The 12,394-nt window shown below is 31.2% G+C and overlaps 1 protein-coding gene across 1 annotated transcript; it reads right to left on the reverse strand.

Moving 5' to 3' along the window:
* Positions 1-5,382: 5,382 nt before the first annotated feature.
* On the reverse strand, positions 5,383-11,946 carry LOC119670863. Its single transcript, XM_038081288.1, has 2 exons — positions 10,062-11,946; positions 5,383-7,192 (listed from the first exon to the last, which is right to left on the reverse strand). The coding sequence occupies exons 1-2, from the start codon at positions 11,662-11,664 to the stop codon at positions 6,051-6,053; spliced, it is 2,745 nt and encodes a 914-aa protein (XP_037937216.1). The 5' UTR covers positions 11,665-11,946; the 3' UTR covers positions 5,383-6,050.
* Between the last annotated feature and the right edge of the window lie 448 nt (positions 11,947-12,394).

Genomic DNA, 12,394 nt, shown 5'->3' on the forward strand with positions numbered 1-12,394 from the left:
TTAAAACTTGAACTCTCGTTCTCTTCTTTTAGTTCTCTGAAGAATTCTAATAAAGTAATTTGAAAACAAGCGACATCTATTGTCAAACCGTAAATACTTTGTATCTACACCTACAAACGGTTAAAATAAAATAATATTTTTATTTAGAATTAAACACATTTCTTTAGATATATAATTTTTATACACTTTATTCTCAATCAGATCAATAACAGTTTTTTTACCAATTTAATTTATATATATATATACTATATAAAAATATTGTAAATATAAATAAAAATTTTTTAAAAAAAATATTTTAGCAAGATTAGGCATATTATAAATTATTTAATAAAAATATATTTCAAATGAATGTAATAATAATTTTAAAATAAATGTTTTTTGACAATATAAAACTGCATTTAATTTGAACATATACATATATTTATATATATATCTTTACACTTATAATTATAAAAATATAACGTTTTAAACGTTAATTAAATTTAGCTAAAATTAAAATTCGAAATTAGAAAAAAATGTTACAATTTTATTTTTGTAAAATTCTTAATTTATATATATATTGTATGTGAAATATAAAAAAAACAAGTTTAAATTATTTTCATATATTTTATATAATAAAAAATATATTAAAAACTTGCATATAAAATTTATGCGAGCATATAAACTGGAACTAACTACAATTGTACTTAATTTAAAACTTAAATATAAATTCAAACTTATTTCATAATTGAATTGCTTTATATAAAGTAAATTAACTTAAATGATTGTTCTCTATATATTAATACAATTTTTTTATTAATTGATTTTTGAAATTATTTATCAATTATAAATCAATTTTGAATACTTTTGTTGTTTGTTTGTAATTGTTTTTGTTTTGTAATTGAGCGAAAATAATTTACTTAATAAATTGAAATTTATTAATCTTAGTTCAAACTAATATATGAAATAATAATTAAGTTACAGCTAAAAAAAATAAAACTTAATTAATATTGTAGAACAAATAAATAAAGTGTATAATTTAAACTAAAATAATTTTTTACAATATAAAAATGCAGTTTTTATAAAAACATAATAATCAAAATCTTTTTTTTTGTATAGTATATTTAACTTAATTAATAAATTACATGCTAAAATACTTTTGAAGTAAATAAATTAAAAAATTTTTAATGTATAAATAATATATAAACAACATAAAAAAATTATTACTAAATTTAATTTAAAATTTATTATGCAGGGTTTGGGCTTTCCCTATTTGAGTGTTATTCCTTTGCTTGTATTTAGATGCTAAGCACTAATAGAGCAAGGATATTTCACTTTAAGGGATATCTCTTTTGCAAATACTGGCCGCATTCTTAATAAATAAATTCGTTATTGCATGTTTAGTTACCCTGTTTTCTTTTGACATTGTAGATATCTTCTACGACATTAATCATAGAAATTTTTAGTTTATGTTTTTTTTTTAAATATGAATTCCTAGCAAAATAAGTTTTAGGAAAAATTTTTTGGGAAAACATGAAATAGACCAGGAAATTTTGATTTTAATGTAGAATTTGATCAATAAACAACAAAGAAGGTTGAGATAAACAATACGTTAACAGTAAAAGAATCGATTGCATAAATGAACTATGGCAGGTTAACAGCCAAGATAGTTCAGAGGGCGTCCAACTGAAGTGGTTGGTTCACGTAACAACAACAACCGCAGTTGAGGCGGTTCCTGTTTGGAACCAGCGCTACCATGTGAAGACAAAGTTTCAGTTACTAAGTCAAAATTAGGAAAAGCGATAGGCATAGTATAGAAGAGGATTTGTAAGACCCACCCCAAACCGCAACGGCAAAAAAGGGGTTGTATATAGAAATAAAAATTTATATTTAAGAAAAGAACGACTATTTAACAAACAATTACAATTATTACGATTACGTTTGATAAATTGTTTTTGTTTTCATTCGAACCAGAAGACATCTACAATGGTCACTTACTTTACAATGTATGCTTATATACACATAACATATAAGATATATATAACATGTCACGTAATTTATAATACCACATAATATAATTTACATATATCATATACATATAAATGTATAGCAATCATTAAACCAGGTTGCAGATTTCTTAATAAAACTTAAAGTAATCAAAATATTTACAAAAAAAAAAATTGTTGTATAATTTTATAAACTGTTCTTAACAAATTGGATATTGTTGGTTTGTAATTGTTATTCCTCATGCATACATATATTTTTACTTTAATTATTACAACAAAAGTATCTCATATTATATATTTGCCTGTTTTTTGAAGATTGATTTCATCTTATGCGCTTTTCTGTTACAATGTAAATTTCAACTAACTTTATATATATATATAAACATATATAATTTATATGGTACATTTACATCGATGTAGTTTTCTTAAAGATTTTTTAAACATTTTTTTTTATGAATAAACATTTTTGAAATTTAATAGTTTTACTTTATACCTTTCGTATCTTTAAAAATTCTATAATTCTTAAAACATTTATACTCTGCGAAAAAAAAAATGTAATTTACTTCTATGCATATTTAAAATTTTTTTTTTTATAATTATTTTACAATTAATGAGTTTCTTAATAATAACAGCTATAAGTATACAAATCTATATATAGACAATATATAAAGAAAAATTATTTTATATTCTTTCCGCTTAAATAGCATTTATAATTAATTTAATTAGATTTATCGATTTATTTTAATATACACATTTTTATAGTTTATAGTTAGTCTATAGTTTTGGAGAAAAAACTCTTTATTCTTACTGTACAAATTCTAGCTAGCCTAAGATAAAATAATGAAAATGATAAAAGTAAAAATTAAAATATTAAAAAGAATTCTTTTTTACAACTATGTATTTCTATATTCTTTCTAAACTGCCAGTATCCAGCCTGAAAAGCTAGTACAAGTTCAATTAAAATTACAATTATTTTAGCAAAATAGTTGATGTGTATAATAGGCTTTTAGTATTATTAACATATTTCTGAAGTTTTACATATTGTTATGTATACATACATTAATAGCGCTTATATACTCTTATGCATATTGTATATAATATAATAATTTCCTTTAATTTCTAATTTCTACATCAGTCGTTTTGGCACACAAGTCACGCGATTATTCCCAGTGCTTTAAATTGTTGAAAGGATTTTTATTTAATTTTTTGTTTTAGTTTTTTTTTTTTGGTCAAATTTTATTAAGTTTTTGCAAATGAATTTTAATTATTTTTTTTGGTGGTCGTCATTTTGACTTTATTACCGGTATAAGAGAGTAGTAATTCTTATAGGCCTCTCGGAGTGTTGTGAGGTTCTCGCATAAAATGCGTGTTTGCCACTACTTTACTTGTTGGCATTGAAGTTTTATATTTTCGTGAAAATAAGTGCATAATTATGGTGTGTACACTGCTGTTATTTTTATAGTTTGAGTAAAAGGTTTTTAGTTAAAAGATATAAAACAACATATATAACAAAATGTTTAATTGGGCTTTCTTTATAAGCTGGATGTAGGCTAAAAGATATAAAACAGAGCAAATTGTTTTTGTTCTTACATTAAAAACTTACTGTTTCCTAACCTAAAAGTTTCTGGGTTAAAAAGGTAAACCAGTAGGTCATAAGGTAATATTATGAACGACCGATAAGATATAAAGCACGATGCAAGAAACTATGAATACAAAAAACTATATGAGATCAAATAAAGATTTCTTTGTGCGTTAAATTGAGTGATATATAAATTGTCTACTTTAAGCGGGTATTACACATCATTCCTGAATATTGACTTGGTGCGTTGAAATGCGAAATTTCAGCCAAGTCTTTAGCAAAGTATACAATCGGCATCAATGCAAATTAGATTCTGTTTTAAATCGTTGAAGCGGAAATATCGTTTTATTGATGAGTGTTCAAAATATTGTTGACAGTGAATGATGTATAATACCCGTTTTAGGCTCATATATTAACGCACTGCTTTCACATTTGTCATGCATTAAAAAATATAAACAAACATCATTAACGTGCTTAAAAAATAGAGACAAACAAATATTTATTGAAATAATAGTTGCTACTGCTACCATCTAATGCCGCAGGAGTAGTAATTTCCTGAATATTCATTTCTTTTAAGGCATGTTTATGAGATCAAATGTGCTGCCCTAGTAGCTACATCTATATCTGAAGTAACATAGTAAAAGTTACTTAGTGAGAATTCAAAACCTTTTTGCGTAACATCTAAGAATTGTACATAGGATTTGCTATGATTTCCCATTGTCAAGGGAGATTAATTGATTTCTGTCAAGAGTTGGCATTTTTAACAGTAAACTAATAAAAGTTGAACAAACGCGTAGTCAAAGGGGGTATCAAAGTGGTTTTTACTTGTCTAAATTCATTTAGTTCAAATATAGTTTTCAAAAAAAATATGATTATATTATATATCCAAACGCAAGAGAGCTTTTAATTTATGAAGAATACATTGCTCTACTATTAGAGACAACCTGATATATTGCCCGCTTGTCAAAATATAAATTAATAAAAGAGTGTCGAGTTATTTTATAACCTAAAAATAATATAATTCTTGCTTGTACAATATAGGGCTCGACTCATTTAGCTGAAATATTATTATTGACGATTTGTTCACATCAAGTTTTATAGGTGAAGATTTTAACAATTAAAATTGCGATTATTGCGATTAGATTATCAGCAAGTATCTATGCAGAACTCGTTTGGAAGTCAGTGTGGATAAGAAAGATAAAGCTTTCTCGGCAATGGAGACACTACAGGAACAATAAAAAATAATAAAATGCAATATTCCTATTCTTGAAAAAAAGGGCTCTATAACCCAGTCATATAATAGCAGTGCCAATATATTTTGTTTTTCTCGCTTTGCACTTTTACTAAATCATTTGGATACTAAGCTCATTATTTGGGATAATGAAAATCATTATAGTAATGTAGTCATAGTTTCAATAAAAAAAAAACATCTCTCTTGAACCTAAAAATAGTTTCACTAGAAAATGATATTACCGTAAAAAACCTTAGCAGTAATAGTAGCATATGTGGAATCTAGTTCTTAAATATAATACACACCCCTATTTTTTTTAAAAGTAGTTATCTTTCGGAAAATAGTAAGAGTAATCCTTAAAAAGATAAAAAAATTCTTTTTTTTATGATAGCACAACTCATTCTTGAAATTCCACAAAGATAAAAGTTACGTATTTTTACAAACCAATTCAAACGAAAAGTGAGACGGCATATATAAATATAATATTATTAATAAATAAAATAAAACTTTTCAATCAATTTAAAATTTGAAAACTTTAAATGAAATAATTTTGCTTGTCGTTATTAATTAAAAACTTTTACTTCTGCTTTGACCCAAAACAGTAAATTAAATTTCCTGCTAAAGGTGTAGAAAAATATAATAAAATAAATGAAAACCATAAACTAGCTCCTGCCATATGCAAACCGGTGAAAAATTTTTACAAGTACAAACTTCCGGTGTGGAAAACCACTTAAAATATGCAACAAACCGATGTGGAAATACAAGGACAAAACCCCCAAAAAACAAAAAAAAAGTTAACTAAAAATCCTTTCAACAATTTGCACTGTGGCACCGCAAGTTTTCCATTAGTTTTTCTCAAATCTGTTTTCGTGTTTTCGGTTACGTTTTTTTTTTATGTTATACGTTTTTCTTTCTCCTACTTTCACTTACTTTTTCCCTTTAATGCTGTAGCTTTACCAACGCCGCGGTTTCAAAACTTCAAAACTTTTTTCCATTACTTCTCACTCAGGTGGTAGTGTTTTCGACAACAATGCGAAATACTCCCACCCATGAGTTTTGGAATTTCGAATTGAATTTAGCAGTGAAAAAGTGCAGACTTAAAAGAAGGGAAGAAGACGATACTAGCGGTAAGATGAAAAGAAACTCGGCTGGAACATTGTACGAATAACGAAGGAAGAAGTTATTTAGGAAGGCAGCTGAAAAGTTTGCCGTGCGGTTGGTGCACGTTAATAAGCGGTGGTTGCAGTCAAACTGCCTAAACCTCAGTGCCATCTTCGCCTTCGTCGTCGAATAGTTGACTTGTGCTACCCTGACCACCACGCGTCGCTGTAACCGACATCTTCTTCTTAGGTTTCGGTGGTGGACGCGGTGGTATCTTCGCAGCTTTGTTTTCCATGCCATTAACGGCAATTGGATTACTACCACTACTGACATTGTTACCACTAAGTATGCTTGGTACAATTGTTAGACCGCTATGATGTCTGGCGGTGCCATAAAGTGGTTCGGTATCGGAAGTTGTGGTCGGGTGATGTTGTTGATTGATCAATTCATGTATGGGTTCATATATTTTTGATACTGTGGGTGTTTGTTGTTGCAATTGTTGCTGTAACTGTTGATTTTGCTGTTGTTGTTGCTGCTGTTGTTGTTGTTGCAGTGGCATATTGATACTGGATGCCACAGAAGTGAGACTTGGTGTGGCTGGTAGCGGACGATCGCGCATTGTATACCGTGTTGCTTGTTCGGCTTGAGGTTTATGCAGATTCAATGTCGAATTACCGCCAGCGGTGGTGCGTAGTCCAAGATTATCATAAACGGGTTCTGATTGTAGTTCAGCTGTAGTTGCTGTACCAGATTCGCTTGGATTTGGTGATGTGGGTGATTGAAATTCACTCAATTGATTTGGGTGTGTTATGCTTGTTGAAGGTGCCCAGCTAGGTACACGCGGTTTGCGTGGAATTGTCATATAACCCTGTTTCATGACCACAGCTGTTGCTGGTGAATAGACAACAGGTGCGGGCACGAATGGCGATTGTTGTTGACGACTATTGGCTGCTGCAATTAGTGCTAGATTACGTGATTTGGGATGCTGTAGTGTCATGAAACCGTTGGGTGTGGCGGCAGCTATTGTTGTGGTGCCATAGATGCCATGTGGCGTCATGTGTGCGTAGACAGGACTGGCTAGTGGCGGTGAACGTATGCCATATATCACCTGCTCCGGTATATTGGACTGTGAAGACTGCATTGATGGGGATGTGGGTGGCACACGTGCGGGGAAAGCGAGTAAATCAGGCGGCAGACTGGTGCCATATGTATCTTCAATGTAAGTGTGCCTTGTACGTGGTACTATTGTGTCGGACATCGCAACTGAATGGGTTTCATCGTCACGGGGGTGATTGCCTGCACAAAAATGAAATAAAACAAAAAAAGGGAATTAATGAAAAGGCGAAAAATTTACCAAAACAAAGCTGAAAAAAATTGTGAAAAATTGAAAATTTTGGCGAATATTGGTACTGCAATCAAGTGCAACTTCGTCATGCTGAAAATTTAATTGAAAATATTTGTTAGCTTCTCCCGCCTCTTGTACTTATTCAACCACCTTATGCGGAGCTTGAAGCGTAGGGTGCTGGCAAGTGGATTTATTTGTTATTGGGTATTGGAAAATCATTTTATTCGAAACTATTAAAAGCAATTAATCTTTAAAAGTTGATGTCTCCCCTCGGATTTGTTGTTTCATTTTGTGCTGAATTTTCATTTTTCTTTGCGGTTTGCATTGTGTTAATGTCTCTCGCTGCTGATTGATTTGACTGAAATATTTCAGTGCTATGCAATCTTTTGAGGTTGCTGCGACGATGATTTATGCCAAGTACGTTTATGGTTAGAACGAAATTCAATTTGAAAAAATGTATCTGCAATAATTAAAAAACTATTCTATGACTTTATGCTGTTAGTGGAAAATATCTAGTGAATTGGACTGGCACAGCATAGAAAAATGCTGTGGTTTAGCAGTTACCAATGACGACATCTGCGCTACTTAACTTAATATCTTCAAGTTTCGTATCGAAATTATTGTCATGGAACAGAATTCGTTTTAAATGCAATTTAACTGAAATTCAATTTGCTTTTTATTTTCAAAGAGTATGATTTAAACCTAAGAAATCAATAAACAGTCTAGGCAAATTAAATGCACTTGATTTGTGGTAAATTTTGACAATTACTCTTGTGGGTTACGTTGATGTCAATTTGTTGAGATTGAACTTTGAAGTCTCCTTTCAGTTTTCAACAATCGAAATGTCTCAATTCATTTAGTTATGAAATTGATTGCTGAAATTTACCTTCAAAATATTAATTCTATCGGATATTGATTTTAATTATTTTGAAATTGTGATGAACAAGAATTTAATTTCAATCAGAAATAAGTAAGATTATTTACTACTTTTTGGTATTTGTATTTTTAATTATGATTGCATGAGAGAAGTAGGAAAACTTGGGAAGTTTCATATCAATATGATAGGTACATACAAATATTATAAAATGTTTAGGATTATCTTTTTTTATGGTTAAAAAGATAACAATTTTTTTCAAGTAAAATCAATCTACCATGTGTTTCATATAACCTCTGCCAATTGGCGTACACCTAAATTTAATATAAAATTTTAAAATCATGTTTAAGTACGTCAATGTGAAGAATAAAGATCTTTATTTTGAAATTTAATATGAAAGTATTTAAAAATTACGGCCCAACATGATTGAATGATGTTCCCCAAAGTTTTGTGCTTACAAGAAGCCGATGGGTTTAACACCTTTGCAGTTAATATATTTAATTTTGCATAATTGCTCATGATTTAGAATCATTTTATAAAATCAAACATTCAACAAAAATAGTATATATAGCGTCATGCATATATCACTGAGTTTCAGGTGAGCACAATATGAGACATCGTTAAGAAATGGTTGTGCTCAAATCATTGTTAAGTATTTGAGAGAGTTGACATCGTTCATATAATGTGTTTATTGTTATTCATTAGCGACCGACATCATTGTTACCATCATACATTTTATATTGCTGGGAAACTGTGGTGGTGAAAATATCGGGTTTAGAAATTATAGAGTATTGGGAAGTTGACTATTCTCGATCAGTGAGTCAACATAATACTATCGCTAATAAATGATTGTTCAAAGTCTGCCTATCACAACTTTTAGTAAGTATTTACGAATTCAGTTAGTTTTTTATATGGCTATATCGGCTACTTTAGCTGATAGGTGTTTGTATGATCTGATTTTTGCAAAATAGCAAGTTAGGAGGAAAATTGGCTAGGTTATATCATCGATCCTAGGGATCCTCCTAGGGATCCGCTTATTGTGTTACCTTTCAAAAAACTCAGATGCTTAAAAACCAGTTCAAATATTTGGCAAATATTTGACCTTCCAAAAAACTCAGATGCTTAAAAAAAGAGTTAGTAAAGATCTTTAAAAAGAGAACCTCGTAATATAGTAAGTCGACACCGAACATGCATTGGACAGTAAGAAAGATGTAAAGTATTTTCACTGTCCATTCCATTAATACCATATGGAATGATTAAAAAAAAGGATTTAATCTTCTAGCATCGGGTGTGACCCGTTAGTAAACCTACTACAAAATTGATATCCTTACGGAGCAACTCAATGAGAGTAAGAATATTTTTTCATGAAAGAACGTGGTCTTCCCATTTTTTAGCAAATTGCTTAGCAAAGAAAAAATTCAACAAATGTTGCATGATGTCAACAATATCCTGAGATTTTTTAGGTGTTAGCAGGAAGATAAATAAAACTACATATTTTTTGATTGTAATAAATTGAAGCTTGAATATTTATATTAAAATAAAGTAATATACCGATTTATTGTAATTAATCATATTGTTTTGCAATATGTCAATGTCAGCGTGTGCCTATAACATTGATTTAAAGTTAAATACTATGAATAATTAATATACGGATCTAATATACTTGCACTTCACTATCCTAATGCCATTTAACACAGATGCTCGTATCTTAAAATGGATGTATCTTAGCAAATTAAAATTTTTTGTTTTGTGTAATTTATGTTTTGAACAATAAGTAATTCCAATCATTAAAATTTCTCAAAAAAAAAGTTCTTATTCAACTTCTACACTGAACAATACAGTGAAAACAATGTTTACAACCATTGAAAAACTTCTCAAAAACTCACAGTTTAAATTTTATTAAATTCAATTATAAAAAAATTATAAATATTCTTAAGTTTACTTACCAAATGGTGTTTCATCTAAAAGTGTCTTCTTTATTTCATGACCATCGTCATTGCCATCGATACTTTCCAATTCAGTACGGCGTGGCGGCTTTTCGACAGGATTAACTTCAGTTAACAAACTCTTCTGCATTTCCATAATTACAGATCCTTCAAGCATTGAGCCGTTGTGTGCTTTTTCCATTTTCGTGGAGATTAAGCCATTTTCGCTCATCATTGTGTTGTCCTTTTGATAGGTTTTGATACGCCTACAATACCAGCATATAACTAAGACCACAATGATGAGCAGCAATAGCAAGGTAATAGCAATTAGGCAAATTATAAGCAGCACATTGGAGTGCGTGTCAGTGGTTGAAGTACCTAAAGCACCACCAGACGTACCATCAATAGCACCGAAATATTCACCGTTGACAAGTAATTGAAATTCCGCCTCTGCTTTCCCACCACGGTTATCAGCTATACAAGTGTAAGCACCTTTGTCGCTAGCACGCACACCGAAAATACGCAATTCTGAGGTTAGCACATTAACATTTTCATTCTGCATCATATCCAAGCGAGTCTCTTCAACTGAGTTGAGTATTTTGATACGATGATCGTTTGGATTGATTTGGCGCTTATTGTAAATCCAAGTAACATTTGGACGTGGTGTCCCCTTAATACGACATGGAAGTGTAACATTATCAGATTGTGCTTCAACAAATGAACGTACAGAACCAATAATGCGTGGTTGACAGGCAAAATTTTCCGATGGTATATCTCTCCATAGTTTGCCACGCAATTGACGTGGTTCAGCACAGTCTGTGGGTGGCGTATACAAACGAAGATCTACAACAAAATCACGAAATTCCCTCAATTCACAGGTACAATTCCATGGATTTTGTGCTAGTGAGAGATGCATTAGTTTAGTCGCACGCGTAAAAATTTCTTTCGGTAGCACCGTCAAAGAGTTTGACTCTAAATAAACACTGGAAAGTGTGGGTAGCAGACCAAAAGCATGTATCTCGATGCGTTTTAAGCGATTATTTTTGAATTCTACACGCGAGAGAAATTGTAAATCGACGAAGAGATAATTTTCGAGCACCTCGATTTCATTGTAATTCATAACAACACTCCTAAGCTTAATCAGTTCATTAAAGATACCTGAATGCAGTTCGCGTATAAAATTGTGAGACATATCCAGTTCGATAAGTATTGGCAGTCCTTTAAGTGCATCTCGATTGAGCTCTTGTATGGTGCAATTGCGTAAAAATAATTTGTGCAAGTTTCGTAAATTTGATTCAATAAACTGTTCCCGTCGTAATTCCGGTATTAAATTATTGGACAGATCAATGACCTGCATCTCATTGCTAAGATCATCTGGTATGGTGGCGAGGGCTCGGTTCTTGCAATCAGCTGTCTTTTTGCCTGAATTCCAATTACAATGGCAAGCTCCGCAATTCTGCATCCAATCCGAATTACCAGCTGTGGAATGTACTGACAGTAAGAAGACAGCCAACAGCAGCAGCGACATGGTCCATGTAGTGCGCATGCTGTACACGTTCCTTCTACGTTGTGTGCTATGAGGACGATGAGTGAGTAGTTCCGAGCACTGCTCGTTGTATGCCATAGTTTTGTGTCGATTTAATGTCTGTCAATGAAATGGTGAACACGTTCCACAAAATCGTACGTGCGCATAAATTTTTATCTATCGTACAAATCGTAAAAGGCTTTACTAAACTTTTCTTTGCACTTTACGTTGTACGTTCTTCGTTCCCACCCACCACACAACACTGTGCTCTTCTCGTTACTATTGCAACAAATAAACTTAGCTGGCAACGTTGCTAAGAAGAAGAAGAAAGTCCAAGCTAAGGAAACAACAATTTTATGCTTTTGCGCTTTTCCTTTTATGCTTTTGTTGTTGTTTTTTTATATTAATTTTATTGTTGTTGCTATTGTTATTTGTTGGCGTTTATGTTTATGATTGTTATTGTTATTTGCTATTGCTATTGCTATTGTTGCGCTGTTATTATTGTTGTTGCTATTGCAATTGTAAAGCGTTCAGTGGTCACGAATTAGGGCGCGTTGGTATTCTACAGTTGTTTTCGTAAATTGCAGGTTTGGTGTGGTACTGGCTGCAGGGCGGGCCGGTAGATATGAGCACCGACCGAATCCCTTTGAATTATAAATTCGCTTCGTTTCGCTCGTTGCGCTTTATCGCCTTTTTGCTTTTAACCACTTTACTTCAGTTGCTTTTTGTTCTTGTTGTACTTGCTGTTGATATTGTTCTGAGTGTCTTCGCTGTTGTTGCATTTGTTTTTGCTTTTTAGGAGTGTAGGGTTAAGCTTGTGATTAATTAA

This window comes from Teleopsis dalmanni, chromosome 1 (assembly GCF_002237135.1).
Source record: "Teleopsis dalmanni isolate 2A chromosome 1, ASM223713v2, whole genome shotgun sequence".
Lineage (NCBI taxonomy): Eukaryota > Metazoa > Arthropoda > Insecta > Diptera > Diopsidae > Teleopsis > Teleopsis dalmanni.